The 19478-nt window shown below is 33.7% G+C and overlaps 2 protein-coding genes across 8 annotated transcripts in view; one reads left to right on the forward strand and one right to left on the reverse strand.

Annotated features, from left to right (window-relative positions):
• The first annotated feature begins 4015 nt into the window (after positions 1 to 4015).
• Positions 4016 to 9832, forward strand: LOC106665191 (serine protease easter-like). Its single transcript, XM_014391448.2, has 8 exons — positions 4016 to 4288; positions 8328 to 8487; positions 8546 to 8739; positions 8796 to 8904; positions 8956 to 9137; positions 9207 to 9308; positions 9372 to 9568; positions 9628 to 9832. The coding sequence occupies exons 1-8, from the start codon at positions 4201 to 4203 to the stop codon at positions 9742 to 9744; spliced, it is 1149 nt and encodes a 382-aa protein (XP_014246934.1). The 5' UTR covers positions 4016 to 4200; the 3' UTR covers positions 9745 to 9832.
• A 2198-nt stretch (positions 9833 to 12030) lies between these two features.
• Positions 12031 to 19478, reverse strand: part of LOC106665170 (protein sprint) — a 450469-nt gene continuing 443021 nt past the window's right edge. For all 7 annotated transcript variants that reach the window (XM_014391409.2, XM_014391412.2, XM_024226765.1 and 4 more), the window contains 6 exons: positions 15073 to 15344; positions 14823 to 15014; positions 14636 to 14767; positions 14302 to 14565; positions 14038 to 14236; positions 12031 to 13634 (listed from right to left, as the gene is read on the reverse strand). In XM_014391409.2, the coding sequence (XP_014246895.1) occupies positions 13504 to 13634; positions 14038 to 14236; positions 14302 to 14565; positions 14636 to 14767; positions 14823 to 15014; positions 15073 to 15344 (1190 nt within the window). In that variant the 3' untranslated portion in view covers positions 12031 to 13503. The remainder of the gene's footprint in view (positions 13635 to 14037; positions 14237 to 14301; positions 14566 to 14635; positions 14768 to 14822; positions 15015 to 15072; positions 15345 to 19478) is intronic.

The following is a 19478-nucleotide window of genomic DNA, read 5'->3' on the forward strand; positions in this document are numbered from 1 at the left end:
TGGAGACTGGCCATGTTAAATCAACGTCAGTGCTCTAACAGCTGCCTACGTCATTTTTGGAGTCCATTCTAATTGAACTAACAAATTGGTTAATACTCTCAACACGACACACAACAATGACACATTTACACAGAAAGAAAACACACTTTGAGCCCTGAAGATGATCTCAATAAAGAAAATGTTTTTCTTTGAAATTAGTAATTACACTGAGTGGCGAAAAGTGGCCAGCTTAAATATTTTTAACTATCCCTTAGACAATCCTCCATTGATTCTCTTTAAACAATATTTGTTTCGTTTTAAAGGATCAGAGGTAAATAAAACACCAATATTTGGTTGATGCAAAATAAATGGAGGTTTTCCTCTTCACTTCACTTTTAATACCAATTGTGTAAACAAAACTTATCTATTATGCTAAGGGATACACATCATTTTAAAGCCTATTTATCTCGCTTTCTTTCTCTTACAATCCTTTTAGTAAAAACATTTAATTCAGTCTGTTCAGTGCCTCGAAACAAATGTCTAAGATGTCTAAGAGCGATTTTCTGCAAATTTATTTTTATAAATTTAAACTTGGGTGAAGTGCAGCGCAAACCACTCGAAACATTAATGATTTGGGTGCAAGTAACCATAAATGAATCCACAGTGCACCTGTGGTTCAAAAATTCCGTAATGGAGATGATGACCTAACGAGTAAAGAAGGTTGTGGCCGTTCTTCTGCTGATGGCAACGACCAGTTAAAGGCTTTGCTGGATAAGGATGCTGACCCGACAAAATCTACCCAAGAAATGGAGGAAGAATGTGTTGAAATGAGTTTCATTGTTTGGAACGCATTCCGTACTAGATTCTACCGTTGTTGAGATCAATCATCGATTTCAACAAGTTAGAAATGTTAAGGTCAGTTTACGCATTGAAAGGCGAAGACTTTCATTAGTGCAAGGCCTGCTACTGGTCCAAAACTTCTTACAAGTCGCAGAACTGCTCGGTTTCGCAAGAAATCAAATCAGTGGCGGATCCAAGGGGGGTGTAAAAGGGGAATTACCCTTCCATGAGCCAAGTGAAGATGTTATGTGTTTTATGTAATATGTCTTATTTTATCCTTAATGAAGGGAAGAGGCTTATATTTCAGAATTATAAAATTATCAAATGTTACTCATATCAGAGTTAAACCTTCCCTAAATTAAATAATTTTTTTTTAACTGGTCACGCTTTGGCGTTGTTTTTCCCCGGTTCGATACTTCTATCACTCGATTTGATGTCAAGACACCTGTAAGTTGATGTTTAGTTTTAAGTAGATTTCTTTCAAAAATTTAGCTGTAGTGGTCGCCTTTTTGATCGCATTGCAATGAAATTTGGCAGGGTTTCGGCCAAATCGACTGGAGGTCGCAGTTATAGGCGATAAAAGTAAAAAATTCAATCAAATTTTTGCCAATTTTGCGTTTTCTCCCGTACAACAACTAGCTCGATTCGTTTAACTTCACTCCCTCCTAGCTACGCTCCTCATTATTGGATTTTCACATTTTTGGCACCGATTTGAACCTGGATTCTTCCTGCGACTTTTAAGCTCGGTTTGGCTCAAATCCAAGCTGTATTTTAAAACGTAATTTGAAAAAATCCTATTTTTAATCAGGATTTTTTTCTCAAATACGTTACTTTAAACCTAATTTCTTTCTTATAAAAAATTAAATTAAATTATTTTTTATAATAAAACGAAACCATAGGCGTTTCTTAATTTTTACTACAAATATGCCAAGATTTCTTTTAAATTAACAGAGAAATGGAGGTATAAAGATAAAGTCCTTAAAATTCTGTTTATTATTAATAAATATGGCCATCACACGTCTTTTTCCGTAAAGCTCCCATTAGTACTAAAAAGTAGTAGTGAAGTAACGCAAGAAAATAATTAATTAAATTGCTTAAATAAAAATTCAAATTAGGTAGTTAACTAAAAAACCATTATTTTAATTTCATTACTTTCAGTGGTCTAGGAAAAAATGGCCTGAATCTAATTTAATTTATCGCCAGCTGTTAATAAAAAAACAAAAACAATTGATTAATTTTTTATCCTATCGCAATATGTTCACGATGTTACGTTTTGTATAAAATAAATAATAATATATACCCATGGTTTTCAAATTATTCTATAATTTTTAAAGCAGCAAATTTTTAGCACCGCTGGATTGATTCCGCAAAAGAAAAAATCTTCTTCTCAGTCCTTACTACCTGAGGTTTTTTTCGTATATGATTTATGCTAAAAAAATTACATTACAGACCATGATTTTTTCGTGATTAGACATGTCCTTCTGGTGCCCTTCTGATCTCTGCCACTAATTTTCTTATTGGATGTCTCGTTGTAATAACCTCTAAGTTGGAGATTAATTTTTTATGTTCGTTAATGTTTAGGGATGGTTAGGGTTTTTTTAAATGCAGGGCCGCTGGATTCGAACCCGGGACCTTTACCTTACAGTGATGACCGCCGTGTCAACGCCAAATCGTTGCGGCCACCGACGCCCCTCCCTTTCCTTAATATAATATCGGTGACGACATTTACATAGCAAACTTTGACAGAAAAACAATTTGAAAGTATATGAAAAATATGTTCTTTTTTGAAATTGAAGTTTTGAAATTTCATGTTATTTTTTCAGTTTTTCCCTTTGAAAGAGGAGTAAGTATTGCGTTGGGCCGAAAAACGTTGTGTAGAGTTTTCTCTCGATTGGCACGTTTTTATGTCCTCTGTGCCTCATAAAAATCGAATTTTTTTTCTCCATGCCCCATTCATACTCGCAATAAACATAGATAAAACAATTAGAATCCACACCAATTTCAAACCTACATTCGGTATAATAATTAATAATAATTCTTTAGAGTTTAATATAGATAAAACAGCATTTTAGTGTCTTTTGATATTACTAGTTTATTTACAAATATCCCTGTTAAACTAATAAAGCAAAATCTTAAATCGTTAAAAAAAATTATATAATAGACCTCTTAAATATATGCCTATTATCAGATTATTGTAAATTTAACTATATATTTTATGAAGTGAAAGAGTTAGTTACCAATGGAAAAATTAATTTCAAATAAAGTAACTATTTATTAAATCTGCCCTTTTTGAAATGCAATATTTTATGTATACGATCGGGAACACTAGACGATTTAAAATAATTCCTCTAATTAATTAATTTTTTACACCCTAATATAAATTTTAAGTTGGAAATAAATAAAGATTAAAAATTTTAAGTCAATTATCAACACCAAAGGTGGTTTATTTTCTGTTATTTCGATAGTTCAATTTCTGGTCATTTTCTTACTCTTATTTAATTAAGTACGTTTCATTTATTTTTGTGCTATTACATTTAAATCTTTATTTATATATTCACTTTGACAAAAATTGTGCCAAATTTTTAGTTTTTTCTTATTCAAGAGGGCCCAAAGTCCAAGAATAAAATGTATTTTCTTCTTTTATCTTCTTCTTTTTATGCCAAGGTGTTTTTTTTTAAATTTATTACTACCTGTATTAATAAAATATACATCTCGTAATTTAAGGTTATTTGCATATTTACATTTATACACTATATATCATGTCTTGAAGGGAGTCGCCAACCATTGTTTGTCTCCTAGTTATACCAAAGTAGCCATAAATATAGAACTGTTTTTATTTTTATTTTACGGGGGTTCGCAACAGAAGAGGTTATACCAACCCTCGGGGTGCCGGTGATTTTGAAAAAAAGCCCATTTGTTAGTATGTCGGATTCGAATGCAGGGCCGCTGGATTCGAACCCGGGACCTTTACCTTACAGTGATGAGCGCCGTGTCAACACCTAAGCCGATGCGGCCACCGACGCCCTCTATGGAACTGTTGAACCAACATTTTGTACTGTGAAGCTACTGGGAGTTTTGTACGATGTATCATTTTTTTTTTGTTTACCTAAGATTCTTAAGATTTTCAAGCCTTTTAGTCAGTCTGAGATATCCATATTTGGACAATGTATTATCGAATGTATTTTTTTCATCCATCATTCCGTGTGATTTTACTATAGACAGTTCAGAATTTGACCAATTTCCTTTCATTTTTTCCACACATCGGACACGTTAAACCCACGCTTTGCCAATGTCATCCCCCTCTTTTTCAAAGATCGTTTATCAGCAGCTTTCATTTTCGCGTGTCCTACGATCAGTCGTGATTTATGCGGACAATTCAGAATGTTGCTGTTCTGCAAAATTTTGTTCACGGTCGTGTTCGTCTTCACTGCCCGTGTTGTTGTCTGCTTTCAAAACACGACGAAACACGGTGAGCTTAAAAAATTCTAAAGTTCATTTTTAAAAAGAAGTCCTGCAACATCTATGTTTTTTGCGGCGATTTCTTATCGTAAAATTATTTCGTAAGGTTCGAAGGGATAAATATAATTACTTTTCAATACAGCCAAATTTATTGTTACTTAAGAAACATTAACTCTACCTATGCCATTCTGAAAAGATAAAAATTGCCAAGGTTCTATTTTATTTTATTTTTTTCTAAAATTTCATGTGTTTCTGATGTATCAATATGTTACAAGTCGTATCTAATACAGTTTAATCAATTTACTTACTATATTAATAAAACAATATTTTGAAAGTTTTTTTACTAAATTATCTTGCAAATGTGGTTTATGTGTGTCTGTTTTTTTGTGTGTTCTATGCTTGTTTAGTAATTTTGCTTGTTTAGTTTTATGCGTATTCGATTTGGGGGGAAGGGTATCGTGAAAAAAAGGCCAGAGGCGACGGCGGGAATTGAACCCACGACCGCGGCCCCCTACAACGAAAATTCAGTTCAATAAAAGTTCATTAAATAATAATTTAAAGTATGAAATGAAAAATGATACTTTATTCATGCCTAAAGAATGTCAATCTTTAAATTAACAATTTAAGGATCAACTGTGAAACTTTGCCATTGCAAATTTGTTCAGAGGATGGTTTTTCTGTAATAAAACAAATTTCATAAAAACATATTTTCGTCATGCCCTCGTTTAGCGTCCTTCGGCCTCGTTTATCCTCATTTTCTCTCCCTCTATTCTACATTGCATCCGGTGTTTTGTCTACCTCGTTTTCAATCGTATCGATATTTGACAAATTTTGGGACAAAAGGACGTCGAATCGCGTCATTAACAAAAACTGACGGTGCACTCTTGCCACTTAGAGCAAATAAATAATAATATTAAGTTTATTTCTTAAAAAAAAGAAGCTTCCGCGGAGATTTATTATGCTTCTATCGATATAAAAGAAGTTAAATGATAACCAATAATTACAGAATTAAGCTCTCTTTCTCTCTTTTTCTCTCTCACTCTCTCTCTCTCTCTCTCCCTCTTCCCAACCACCTCTTATAATTAACCACATACTCACTTCCTCCCAATTTTGAGACTTGATACATAAATAAATCTGGAGACTACCAAACTAATCTATTTTTGATATTTCAGCATGAAAAAGTATAGGTTAATTTGAAATGAATGGCCTTTCCTGTATTAAGTTGCAAAGAGAACAGTATCTATAATTTAAATTGGAACCCAAATTTTGTTTTTAACATCAATAACAATTTCACAAAAATCTATTTACTATATAATCCATATTATAGTTTAATTTAAAATCATATTTTCCCTGTGCAAAATATATTAATGTTAACACAAATGTTTTCATTTTAAAGTATCTACCGTTATGTATTCAAAATATCATTGAAATCATACAGAATAAATATCGATACATTTTCGCACAAAATATCATAGTTCATTAAAGATAATATATCCGATAATATATCACAACCAACATGGGTTTTTACAAATATCACTTACATAGAAAATTCACAAAATCGTTCACAATAACTATAGTTATAAAACTATATTGGTTTTCATATAAAGCATTGATGTTTGAGCAAACGTATGTTAACTAAATCTCAATGTTACTTTTACAAAATATTTATGATTTTTATTGATTAGAATCGATACATATCACTATTTTAAAATAAATATAAAAAAAGGTTCATAATTCGTCTTGCATATCCATAACGTCTATCTGTTTTCATTCATAATATCTTTGAAAAACAATTTTTTTCATGTTATCGCTCTGAAGGAGTGTGCAGCAACTATTTGGGGAGTATTTTAACTATGAGGGCATCTTAACCCCAGGATTCTGGTGTTTTTTGAAAAAAAAAAAAAAAAAAAAAACATTTTTAAGGACTAAAGATCAAAACGTTGGCACGATAAAGAAAATGTTTTTCTAAACCCACATCACACCAGACCGCATCTCATGATCTCCAAATAATCATTAAGTAATGGTCACTAAACACCACACAATTCTAAGGACGTTGGGTTTGTATGGAAGTCTTGGTTAGGGTTAGGATTACTGGTGAGTTAGGTTAGGTAGGGTTAGGATTTCAGAAGTTAGAATAGGTTTGGTTAGGGACGGATTAGATTAGGCAGAGTTAGGTTTTTGGGACAGGGTTAGGCTAGGTATGGTTTAGGATGTGCTAGGTTAGGTAAGGTTAAGATTGGGTTAGGTTAGGTAGGGTTGTGGTAATGGATGGGTTAGGCTAGGTAGAGTTACAAATGGGTTAAGCTAGGCAGGGTTAGGGATGGTTTAGGTTAAGTAGAGTTAGGTTTATCAACAGGTTAGGCTAGGTAGGATTAGGTTCAGAGATAGGTTAGGCTAGATAAATAAAAAAAAATCATATGAACAATATATTTGATAAAGTGAATATTTGTTCATCATAAAAATATGTTCTGTGACACTTATACAAAATATTGATGTATTTTCGTACAAATATCAGCATGTAATTATGTGAATATTGTCATATTTTTATTTACAATTTAGATTTTTCATATAAAAGATTGGCATTTGACATGTCGTCCATTCCTACTTACTTTTGAATATGTATTCTTATTTTTCAAATATTTACAATATTAATAAATTCATCTTGCATATCAAAGATGTTTGATTTCAGAAAAAGTCCTGTTTTTTAAACCTAGCAGTAAAAATAGGATTCATTTTTAAACAGTTCAATTCTATTTAATGCTTGCTCAAACCAATAATAATTTTATTTTGAAGAATTATTATTTAAAAAGAATTTTGTTAATAAAACTATTAACGTATAGAAATGTGTGGTGATTAGTGACCGTTAATCGATAATTATTCAGAAATTGTGAGATGCGGTCTGGTGTGATGTAGGGTTCAGAAAAACATTTTCTTTATCGTGCCAACGTTTCGATCTTTATTGAGATCATCTTCAGGGCTCAAAGTGTTTGTCTTCTGTGTGATTGGGCCATTCTTGAGAGTCGTGTTGAGAGTGCCCAAGATCGAAACGTTGGCATGATAAAGAAAAGTTTTTCTGAAACCTACATCACACCAGACTGCATCTCATGATTTCTGAATAATTATTAATGTATACTTCTGTATGGCCAATAAGTTAAATTCTAAAGATATCGATTTTATTGTCTTTTCAAACCCACTTAAATTCTATTACACAAGCTCAAGCGCCTTAAAGCAATATGTTACACTAACGTTTCTAACATATTTCAAGCAATAAAGGAGCTGTGCAGTATCTTCTTCAATACCTGTAAATAAAACTAAGACATTGTTAAAATAAGTATTCAAATCCTCCCTCCCCTATTCTGACGTACTTACAATTCCAAAATCACTTAGTTGCCCTAAACCTTAACCTATTACCTTAACCATTTCTAACCTAACCTAACCCTACCCAACTTAACCTAATCAATCCATACGCACTCCCTGATAATTCAAAATTGATGACCCAAAAATGGTTATGCAACAATTTGTCTATCACACCAAAAACATATCCATGCAAATAGAATTTGGAGATAAAGGTAAACATAGGTAATGTTTATGCTCCTGTATGCTTGTCCATTCTGAAACTTGACTTTCATCAACTGTGTTGCAATGTTCAACACTGCCATTATGCAGATTAAGTTCTTGCGCCACTCTACATACTCTATGTCATATTAAGTTACTGATCTTAACATTTCAACCAACATAGAGCATGTGAAGTACCGTATACTGAAGACAAGGATTTTTTTTTTTTGTTATCTTAGTGAACATGTGCTCTGTAGGATTTTAAGTAAATTAACTAGTCACTAATAATAAGGATATCATAAGCTGAAACTTTATTAATTCTACAGAGTTAATATAATTGTAAAATCCCAATTTTTATCGTTAATGAATGACAATTAAAATATTAATTATGTCTGTGAGATATTAAATTTTAAATAGATCAACAAACTAAATAACTGAATATTTCCATTATTTTTAAAGATTTTGAAAAAGAAAAGGTTTTTTTTAAATTAAAGGTGCACTTGTTATTGAAGAAGAAGGTGACAAGACACCTCGGATGATTGATATGACCTCAAAGCAAGAGCTGCTCTGCTCCTACGGATCATCTTGTGTTCCACTCAGTGAATGTACTATAATGACTCAACTTCTTCGGCAATCATGTCTTCAGATGAACAAGTAGGATCCAGGAAGATTTACATTGAATCTTCATAATTATATTTGGTTTAATTTGCAGGATGAGGGGTTTAACATGTGGATACAAAGGAGCAGAACCTCTTGTATGCTGTCCTGATTCATGTTCAAACGAGAAAGATACCGATAAAAATTTGTATCAAGAGAAGTGTGGGCTGCCACAATTTAATAATTGGTGGTCTTATAAGTACCAAGGAGTCGGATCCCAGCCTTGGGCAGTTCGAGTTGGATTTAAAAGTAAAGATGGAAACTTTTTTTTTTCAACAATAAATTTACGATATATTGCATTCTAGATGTGTTAGCCAATCGTATTGATTATCTATGCTGTGGGTCAATAATAAGTAAACATGTCATATTGACTGCTGCTCACTGTGCACTTGCAAAAACTTCAACTCATAAAATGTAAGTGTCAAATCTTTAACATTTCGTTGTATAAATATATATTTTTTGCAGAGCAGTTGTTAAAGTCGGCGAGTTTGATTCTGAACATGATCCTGATTGTAATAACGGACTCTGTGCACCACGATCAGTCGATGTCCCGCTTAATCATATCATCGTTCATCCCGGCTATGATGCAAAAGTTTTCCGCCACAACATAGCTCTGCTCGTTTTGAAGCAACCACTGAATTACTCTTGTGAATATAAATTTAAATTTTTTTGACCCACTAACACGATTATAAATGATATTAATTCCATGTTTTCAGTAGGAGTACAGCCGATATGTTTATATCCAAAATCAACAAATTATATTTATGCTGGCCATAGAGCTTTACTTGTCGGATGGGGAAAGCTTGCTGGACAAAAGGGTTTGAAATGACCTCGAGTGTATAAAAAAAAAATTAAAAATTAAAATTATTTCTTTTAAATAGAAACAAGGACAAAGCAGCAACAGTTGAGCTTACCGGTCGTCAAGTTAGAGTCTTGTTCACTTGTCTACGGTACAGCGGTACCGATAACAGAAAATGAATTGTGCGCAGGAGGAGAGTTAGGAAGGGATGCTTGCTCTGGTTTCGGAGGCGCCCCGCTTGTCACCGTCGATCCGAACTCGAGAGACCGATATTTTCAGGTGATTCGTGCTCTTAAACTTTAATAGTAATTCGACTGAGAGAATAATTTCAATTGCAGATTGGCTTGATGTCCTTCGGTTCAGATCAATGCGGTAGCTACGGCGTACCTAGCGTCTACACAAGAGTCGATCGGTATACAGACTGGATTATAGCGAATTCACCAAAAATTGATTGATACTTAAAATTTTGTTAAACATATTTATCTCTCATTTAAATGTTCAGAAGTTAAGGAAATAAAAAATCTGTTTTGTACATCTAAGGAATCCTAATTTCTCATTACATATTCATCAAATAGAAATGTTTAAGTCTGGTCTGGTTATTAATTGTTAAAAATATATATTTGTTGTATAATTGTTATAGTTAAAAAAAAAAGTAATGGGGAAATATTGAGTACTCCATCATCAAACTCGAGTGAATAAGAAAGAATGTATTTATGAGTGAGAAAGTGTGTTCAGGTTAAAACTGCATGAGTTAGGAGGTGAAATGAGTTTATAGCCTAACAAGTTCAAAGTCTCAGTCACGAGAAATCATAGGTTCGATTCTGCACATATTTGTAATATGTGTAAGCATGTGTATGTTTGTGCAGAATTGAGTGGCGAGGAGGTACTTTGATGATTATCTTTTTTTAAATAAAAATTGTATCAAAGGCATATTAAATGACATATTTCTTTTGCCTTTTTTACAATTGATAAATCTTTGTGCTTAATAACTTTGCACCTGACAAAATAATACAAATAAAAGAAAACAATCTGTAAGGTGTGTTACCGGTTCCTTGCTGGACCGTTGGCAATTCACCCGGTCGCCGAGTACCTGGGGCTCAATGGAGATTTTTTTTCCCGTGGCCGCTTCGTCTCCAAAAGTAAAATAGTCGGGCGTCACACTGTTTATATTTTTTCCTTCTTTTCGGAAAACAGTGAAACCCTCAGGGTGAAATAACAAGATAAAAAGTAAAAACCCAACAAGAAAGTAAAGTATCAATTTCACTAATTTCGTGGTCCACTTGACCAATTAATATTTTACAATTAATTAAGGTTATTAGTTGAGATAAAAGTCAATGGCACGAGCGGGATTCGAACACACGATCTTTGGCTTGATACGCCGCTGCTCTACCACTTGAGCTATCGTGACCTCGATCCACTCGGACACAAACTTCCCATCTCAACCCCAACTTATGAATTTTCCCTCCTTTTTGCCATTTTTCAAATGTCGTGTAATCTATTTGATTCTTGGCGACAAATGAAATGGCCACGGAGAGATTTAGTGAATGTATACTTCATTTTTAACTTATTAAATTCACTAATTTCATGGTCCGCTTGACCAATTAATATCTTACAATTAATTAAGGTTTTTAGTTGAGATAAAAAAGTCAATTGCACAAGCGGGATTCGAACCCACGATCTTCGGCTAGATACACCGCTACTCTACCACTTGAGCTATCGTGACTTTGTGGCAAAAAGGAGGGAAAATTCAAAAGGTGGGGTTGAGATGGGAAGTTGATGTCCAAGTGGATCAAGGTCACGGTAGCTCAAGTGGTAGAGCAGCGGCGTATCTAGCCGAAGATCGTGGGCTCGAATCTCGCTCGTGCCATTTACTTTTTTATCTCAACTAAAAACCTTAATTAATTTTAATTAATTGTAAAATATCAATGTTTTCTGTATTGTGCATAAAATGTAAAACAAAAGATATAAAACAAGTCTCTTAAAAAAACAAAAAAAAAAAAAAAACAGTCCAGAAACCAATGTTATAATATAAATTAAAAGCTAGAACCTTGTGTACGTTCTTTTCCTTCTCGTTCCGGAGCGCTTCTTCCCTCGCACATGCGAACCTTACACAACAATGAGAAAAAGTCCCAAAATAATTAAATAAAACACTATCACGTTCCTTTTTTACTTTTTCGCCCAGCTTGTCCACACCAACCAGTCTCAAGCCTCCTTGTTCATGCCGGTCAGGCCCCACTCCTCGCCAGTGTCCCCCTGAGCCTTGGCTGGGCCTCCTTCAGCTTCCAAATACCACCCGCGCGTCTTCGGCCTCTTCCAGACCTCACTCAACCTGGCCCGAGTGTGGTCATCCCAGTGCAAAAAAAAAAGTTTTTTTTTCCTCTCATTTTCGCTTGTAATAGGTGATATAGCATATTCTCACACATCAATGTTCTGGACTGTATATAATTGATAATTTATATAATTAATGTGTAAAATTAAAGTAGAACAAGAAATTAAATAGCTTTTTCTGGGAAAATCATCAGCAACACAGGTGAAATGTGACGAGAGATCAAAAAGGCGAGTCAACAAAGCTACGAAATTAAAAATTTCGTTTTAATTTTGTGGTCAAACACAGATGAAAACTGTGAACCATCTAAAAAATGATAATAGCAAGACATATAAGATCGTATGATGATACTATAAAAATCAATAAGGAGAAATTTCATAAGGATGAAAAGGGGAAAAATAATTTATTACATCGCTTTATTTTTTAAAGTTGACTTGTTTATTGCAAAGCTACAAAAACAAGACGATTCAGTTATGTAAACACTACTGACTGATTGAAATTTGTTAGTAGCTTCGGTCGACCTCAGCTTCGGCCAGAAGATTGAACGAGGGTAAAATATAGAAAATAAAACTTTTTACAAGAATAGAAAACTGGATAAATATTAAAATCTAAATTATATATGAACAACTCTACATACAAACAGACGAAAAACCTTTGAAGATATGGGCTCTTCAAAATTCACAACTATACTGAAAAAATTTGCTTATATACAAATTAATTGTACAAATTCACAACACATTGATAGTTATTGGTTTTTATTAATAAAACAAATGGATTTAGAACTGTACTTATTACAACAGAAGCTCGATTGAATAAAACCTACTGTGGTCGCTTACATCTCTGTTGAAAATAGTATTGTCATTTTATTTATTTTAATAAAGAAGTCATAAAAACGAGAAAAACCGGTTTTTATCGCATCAAAGATTATCATCCTAAATCCATTTTAATAGTAAGCCTGCACCCCCAGCTTTATTATTTATTAATTATTATAATAGTTTCTTTTTTGACTCCAATGTTTACACTTCTTTTTCTAGATGTTGAGCAACAATATCCATGTACTAAATACAAGGAAAGAGACATGGTCTTTACATAATAGAAACACAATGTGAGCAAATATAGGTGTTAAACGCTTATGTTTTAGCTTTTCAAATACATTCGATATTGTCACTCACTAACAGTAACGACTATAAACATTAAAAATTGCATTACATACGAAACAAATGTTCCTTGACTAGCATTAGTATTAGTTTTAATTCTGATTTTTTTTTTTCAATTATAATAAAATACTTGAAGTATATTTTAATTAAATAAGAGATAATGGTTGATTCTAAAGAATTTTGTTTCCTTAAGAAAATAGTTTTTTTTTGTTTTCTTTATCATACTGTGCATGAAGAGAAAAAGTATCCTGCTCTATTTCTACCATTTTGACAGCTACTTAAGGCCCCTCATGAAAGTGAAATTGAAACTAAAGAAAACAAAATTAAAATATAATACTTCTAAAAATATGGTCATTCTTTGAAAATATGATTAAAAGCTACTTTTATTAATAATTTACAAAATCAAAATTAAGAAATTCTAAGAGAAATTCTCAAAAATCATATAACATGATCCCTTATTTTGTATTTTATATATATATATATTTTTTAAATATATTTATTTTTATTTTTACACAATGGAAAATAAAACGAAAGGAATATTATTTTGTGTTGGTTAATCCAGCTTCAAAAAAATCAATCAATGATCAATCATCATCCCCCTCCTTCCTAATCAATTCGGTCCTGAGTTGAAAGCGCAATCGTGAAAGATCGTCTTTTTTAAATTTTTAGTTTTGCAATTATTAAAAAATGAGGAAAGACCCGTGATAGCAGTGAGGTAGAGGAATTTTGACCTAATGAGACGTACTTTTGGGCCATGCGATCTTGGCATCGATCCTCTTGTAGGCGAACATACAGTGCTGTCCAGAAGAGCTCAGCGACCCCTTGATGTCCTGGGGGCATTCACCATCAGCCAGTAACGTTTCTGTTAACAAATAGGAAATATCTGAGATTCAATAATTAATAAAAATGCTATAGTTATAAAACATTAATATCTTATAGAAGATTTTTTATTAGTATGATATTAATTTTGATTAAATGTGATCGATATTTACAATTAAATCTTTAACTATTTATTTTTTGAAAAAAATCCAGGCTCAGCGGATACTTTCATTCTGTAAATCAGCAATGTCCTAAAGAATATGATTATACAAAAATAATTTGAATTTTACTTACATAGTAATAATGTAATATTTTTAAAATTGTTGTTAATACAGTAAAATAAAGCAACACCTGGCAGAGCATACGTTTGAATAAAAAGTTTTTTTTAGATGTTCTTGTTAAATATTTTTATTTGAATTTTCATGAGGAATGTAAAGATTACTGACCTTCTCCATCAATAAGCTTGTACAGTCCATAATCCTGTGGATTTGTGATTCGAACTTTGTGTGCGATGATTTTGCATACATCTTTCGTCGTCATGTTCGGTCTGATCGGCAGTGTCTTCGTGATTATCGAACCGTTCATCTCATCCGGGACGACGATTTTCAAAACAGACCTGAATTCCGCCAACGGGCCAGGACCCCACTGGAGAAACGCAAAAAATAATAAATTAAATTTGTCCTGATTACCGTACAATTTGACCGACGTACATTTAAAGAGGAACCAGACGCAGTGTATTCTTCCGAAGAAGCCCTGAAACTCTTTAAGACGTGTACGGCGCTTGAGAGTGTCGTGAGGTAGTAGCCGCCCTCTCCAGAGAGCAAAGACGGGTGCAGAAGACCCCACATGTAATCCGCTTCGATTTCCGCGGCTACCATACCACTTTGTACAAGTACCCAAACAAAGAGTGGAAGAAAATCATCAGCGCCGAGGACAAAATTTCCTGATTTACTGGAACCATTGCTTACTTTCACCTGATAACATTTAACCATTTAAATTTTCCTATAATAATAAATTAATTAATAAAAATCACTGTATACTGACTGTACTGTATATTGAAGCAATTGCAGAAAGGAGGTTTTCCAGTTTTTCTAACGGTGAATCGACTTCCTGGACCTTTTGAAGGTATGAACAAATTTCTTCCATGTCTTTCTCACTTGGTAGGATGATATGGGGCTGAAAAAGTAAAAGTTTAGTAAAACTATATACATAAACATTTGATCGTAAATACCTTAATTCCGATATCTTTGGGTAACTTGGTTCTTGCGTATTTGATGTTTTCAGCTAGCAATTGGATGGCACTCTTTTCAGAATATTCATCGACAAACAGTCTATAGAGGTGTTCCCTCAAAGGCCTCACGACCAGTTTATGCATAACTCCTTCGAGTATTGCATCCAGATTGAGAAACTCATTAGCACGAAGCTGGAAAAAAATTTAGCAATTAATATTGTTTTTGGTTTTAGATTTTCACTCTGCGTACCTTGTTCCGTTCCTTTTCAACTTGCAGCTCGAACTCCCGTTCCCCGTGAGTCACCAAGTAGTTTTTCATTCCGGTCATGAACTGGCGCATGTTTCTCATCACCACCTGCGGCCTCGTCTCCTTCGACTCCCTCGTACACGATATAAAGTTGTCGATTGTTTGGGCGAAAACTGTGGTGTTGTCTCCTGCAAGCTGGAGGGTGTATGACCTTATCAAGGTGCCTGTTCCCCCACATTCTCTGGTCCTCTTCAATGCAGCAAGACGAGGTGCACCTGTAAATTTAAAATGGTTTAACTTTTAATAATTCATAATTTTATTATAAATGTAAATTTAATGAATAATCCAACTATTTTCCCAGCCATAACAAGAAAAATTACTCATTGTAAAAGTAGCTCACCATGTACAATTTCCTTCCACTTAAACATTTTATAATAAGAAAATAACAATTATGTTAATTTTTTCATAACAAGCCCACTATTAAAAGTCAAAGCCTGCCTATAGTCAAAGACAAACAAACTCTTGACTTTTAAAATAAATCGTTAAATACTTCACTTCACTAGATCATTTTAGTCCAACAAATAGTTTAGATTTAGAAAAACTCGAAGTGTCATACGAGAAAATGAGTTGTCCTCCGATTATTGCAAGGGCGATGACTGTAATCAAAAGGAGATACTGGAAAAATAACGAATAAAAAAGACTTGCCGACTACCGATCTCGAAATCATCATTATACCGTCTTCTATTCTCGGCCAGTTTGGCAAAATCAAATGTTTAAACAATAGGACAGTTTTATTGTGTTAAAAGAGCAAGGAAAGTTCAAAATGATCGAAATTCTGGCGTCGTGATGTAGTTTTCACTTCAAAGAAAAAGTTCCTAAATTAAATAATTTAAATAAATTTTTTCTAGTAAAACAGGTCAAATTTCAATGCCAACAATTATTTAAATAATTTAAAGAATCGTATATACATAAATAACAAACAACTGGGGCGTCGGTGGCCGCAACGGTTTAGGCGTTGACACGGCGCTCATCACTGTAAGTTAAAGGTCCCGGGTTCGAATCCAGCGGCCCTGCATTCGAGCCCGACATACTTACAAATGGGATTTTTTTCAAAAACACCGGCACCCCGAGGGTTGATATGACCTCTGCTGTTAAACCCTCGTAAAATTAAAAAAAAAAAATATAACAAACAACTATAAAACACAGTAACACACTACCACGTTTATAAATAGACAAGAAAAAGAGTTGTCGAGTATTTTGGATTCCTCAACTAGACACGTCGTAGTAGAAAATAAATTAAATAAAATAATAGCTTTTTTAGTAAGAAATTTTTTGCAGAAGTCTTCACGAAAAGAGTCCGAGAAGTACAGTGAGAATAGGTGGACCGTGATGACCAGAAACGCTTCATCCGATGTTATTCGGCATGGGTTATACTGCTAAAGTATAGATTGCCAATTAAATTAATTGACACGATGGCATATAATGTACATTCAGAACAACGAAAATATTGCAGGTACGTTATGAAATGGCCACCAGGGCAAGTTTTTAATGAGTTTTTGTCTGTCAAGAGGTCTATAGTAGATGATACCTCCTCCTTTAAAATTCACCTGCTAATCCACAACCCTGAATGGCAGAAGTGACGAATCTGATTATTTTCTCCGTGATGCGCTTCAGCCATTTCACAAAGCGTCGAATAACACGAACAGCGGCGGGTTCCATCGAGTACGAGCTGTTGCGACAGCGATAGACAATTGCTAGCCATGAAACTCGCTTGTTCCTCGTACTATCGTCGTAACGCTTCTAAGAATGGATAAAAACGTTCTAGAATCCTTTTGTATATCCTTGTCCCAGGAGGGTCGAACAATGAGGACTGAATGGTGCCGCTTGGGACATGGATGTCTTATGTCCTTCCCCACCCGTCGATTCGACAGCCCTTATCTATTGTCCCAAGTTCAAGCTTCCGCCGATATCGTGCCGTCTAATCGGACAAATCTGTGCGAACTGGAAAACCAAACAGGAAAAAAGGAAAGGACCGGCTTCAAATTATATCCAACGCTATCCAGAAAATTCCAGTTTCAATACTATTACCATTCATTCGATGTCTCATTATATATTAAAAATTTAACAATATTTTGAATAAAAGTCTTCCTAAACCCTTTTCTCATGTATAAATGAACAATCCAACAATAAGCTGTAGACGAAAGAAAAACTTAATATACGCTTTCATTTTTATCAGCACGCAAATCCTTAAGTTTACCATGTAACTTAGAAAATCGAAAAATAATGTAAAATTTATTTAGAAATCGTGAGATGTGGTCTGGTGTGATGTAGGTTTCAGAAAAACATTTTCTTTATCGTGCCAACGTTTCGATCTTTATTGANAACGATTAACGAACCACCACACATGTCTAAGTATTTGTACTTTTACACAATTTTAAATGTGTAGATGTCGATAGTTCCTTACCGTTAATGTAAAGACCATTGTTTATTTAACGTGGATGTAATTTGGGTGCATTTGTCCTGGCTCAGTTTTCTTCCACGTTTTTCTCTATTCTTCAACGAGCCTAGATATTGGAGGTGACTTGATTAGGACTGGAGTTAAGAGATAAAATTGCAATATCGTCCGCTTAGGTTGTAAGGATCGTGTTGAGTTGTATCGGCACGTCAGCAGTAATTGTATATAGGATGGGACCTAGACTGCTCCCTTGTGGGACGCCGGCCTGAATTGGTCTGACAAGAAAACTCGATGCCGTTTTGAAACATCGATCGTTTAGATAGGATTTTAGGATTTGGTAATAAGGCTTGGATAGGAATTGATTTAGTTTAGCGACCCTGTCAAAAGCTTGGGACATGTCTAAGAACGCACACGAGCAAAACTTTCTATTAACTAAATCAGAGAAAATATTTTCAACAACCTAAAACAGTCGTGATGAGGACGGAAACCAAATTGGTTGTGAAGGAATGACATGTAAATGGTTACTAAAATAACTATAAAAATACCATAACACTTGGATATTAGGATCAATTTACATTTGATAATTTGTTGAAGTCAGTGAAAAGCGGTCAGGAATGAACTATTTTATAATTTATCTTTCTGAAGAAATGTGCGTTGTGTTTAGTATGCTAACACTGTTTATCTCCCGTTTCTTGAAAATGAGCGTTTTCAAAAACTAATAATTAATGTAACAACAAATGACATGGTGTACAGCTAAGATGGGTTAAAATGACAAAACAAGTTTTTAGGGTTTAGCAATAAGAAAAAAAAATTTAAAACATGTAACAAATATTGAACAACAAAATAAACCCTGGAGTGTTTAAACATGAAAAAAGAACATGGTGATTGTATTGACAGAAAGAAAGAGAAAGGACGAGAGTGTTAGAAGATAGATAAGTTAAGGACAATGATTATTATCAACGACAAGAAGATATATTATACTATATAATTTGTACAAAACGTTAAAATAATAATCGTACTCACAATGGGTTCAAAAGATTGATTTATACTTATTAGCAAATCAAAAAAATTATACTATTTATATATGTGTGGTGATTAGTGACCGTTAATCGATAATTATTCAGAAATCGTGAGATGCGGTCTGGTGTGATGTAGGTTTCAGAAAAACATTTTCTTTATCGTGCCAACGTTTCGATCTTTACTGAGATCATCTTCAGGGCTCAAAGTGTTTGTCTTCTGTGTAATTGTGCCATTCTTGCGAGTCGTGTTGAGAGTGCCCTCAGTAAAGATCGAAACGTTGGCACGATAAAGAAAATGTTTTTTTGAAACCTACATCACACCAGACCGCATCTCACGATTTCTGAATAACTATTTATATGTTTTTTATATCAATAATTTTAATTATACTTATTATTAATTGATTATAATCAACCGATAAAAAGTCATCTTGAGTGTATATTTTGATAATTACTGTAGGAATTGGACCTATTTACATAGATGCCACTACGATTAATAGTTTGAGAAATATATGACGCCGAATGTGTATACAGCTTATCAGCTTCAATTGAAAATCGTGGAGTCACAATTTTGACAGTGTTTTTAATCTTCCTTAAACGTTTTTATTATCTGGACAATTTAACGTCGAAATGGCGCTTTAGCCGTGACCTGTAACTACTGCCTTTACAATTAGATAATTGCTTGTCGTGTCTAAACATTTCTTACCGTACAGATACGCGTGTTTCCGGATACTTCGGCGAAGCTTTCAATTGATTCAATTTTCTTATCAAAAATATCACAAAGTACAAGGGATTAAATATCAAATTTCCCCCAATCGCTCAATTCTTGAGATAAAGAAAAATTAATGTATTCTCCTCGGTCTTTCGTCTGTGAAATATCGTCGCATAAGGTCACAGTTGATGAAGGTCAAATTTGGAGAATTTAATCAATTATATAA

The sequence above is a fragment of the Cimex lectularius genome, unplaced genomic scaffold (genome assembly GCF_000648675.2).
Source record: "Cimex lectularius strain Harlan isolate CLEC.00 unplaced genomic scaffold, Clec_2.1 scaffold140, whole genome shotgun sequence".
Classification (NCBI taxonomy): Eukaryota; Metazoa; Arthropoda; class Insecta; order Hemiptera; family Cimicidae; genus Cimex; species Cimex lectularius.

Coding starts and splice junctions, on each gene's coding strand:
- LOC106665191 (XM_014391448.2), top strand. CDS start 4,201: ATGTTGCTGTTCTGCAAAATTTTGTTCACGGTCGTGTTCGTCTTCACT. Junction 8,905..8,955: donor AAAACTTCAACTCATAAAAT/GTAAGTGTCAAA, acceptor TATTTTTTGCAG/AGCAGTTGTTAAAGTCGGCG. Junction 9,569..9,627: donor CGAGAGACCGATATTTTCAG/GTGATTCGTGCT, acceptor TTTCAATTGCAG/ATTGGCTTGATGTCCTTCGG.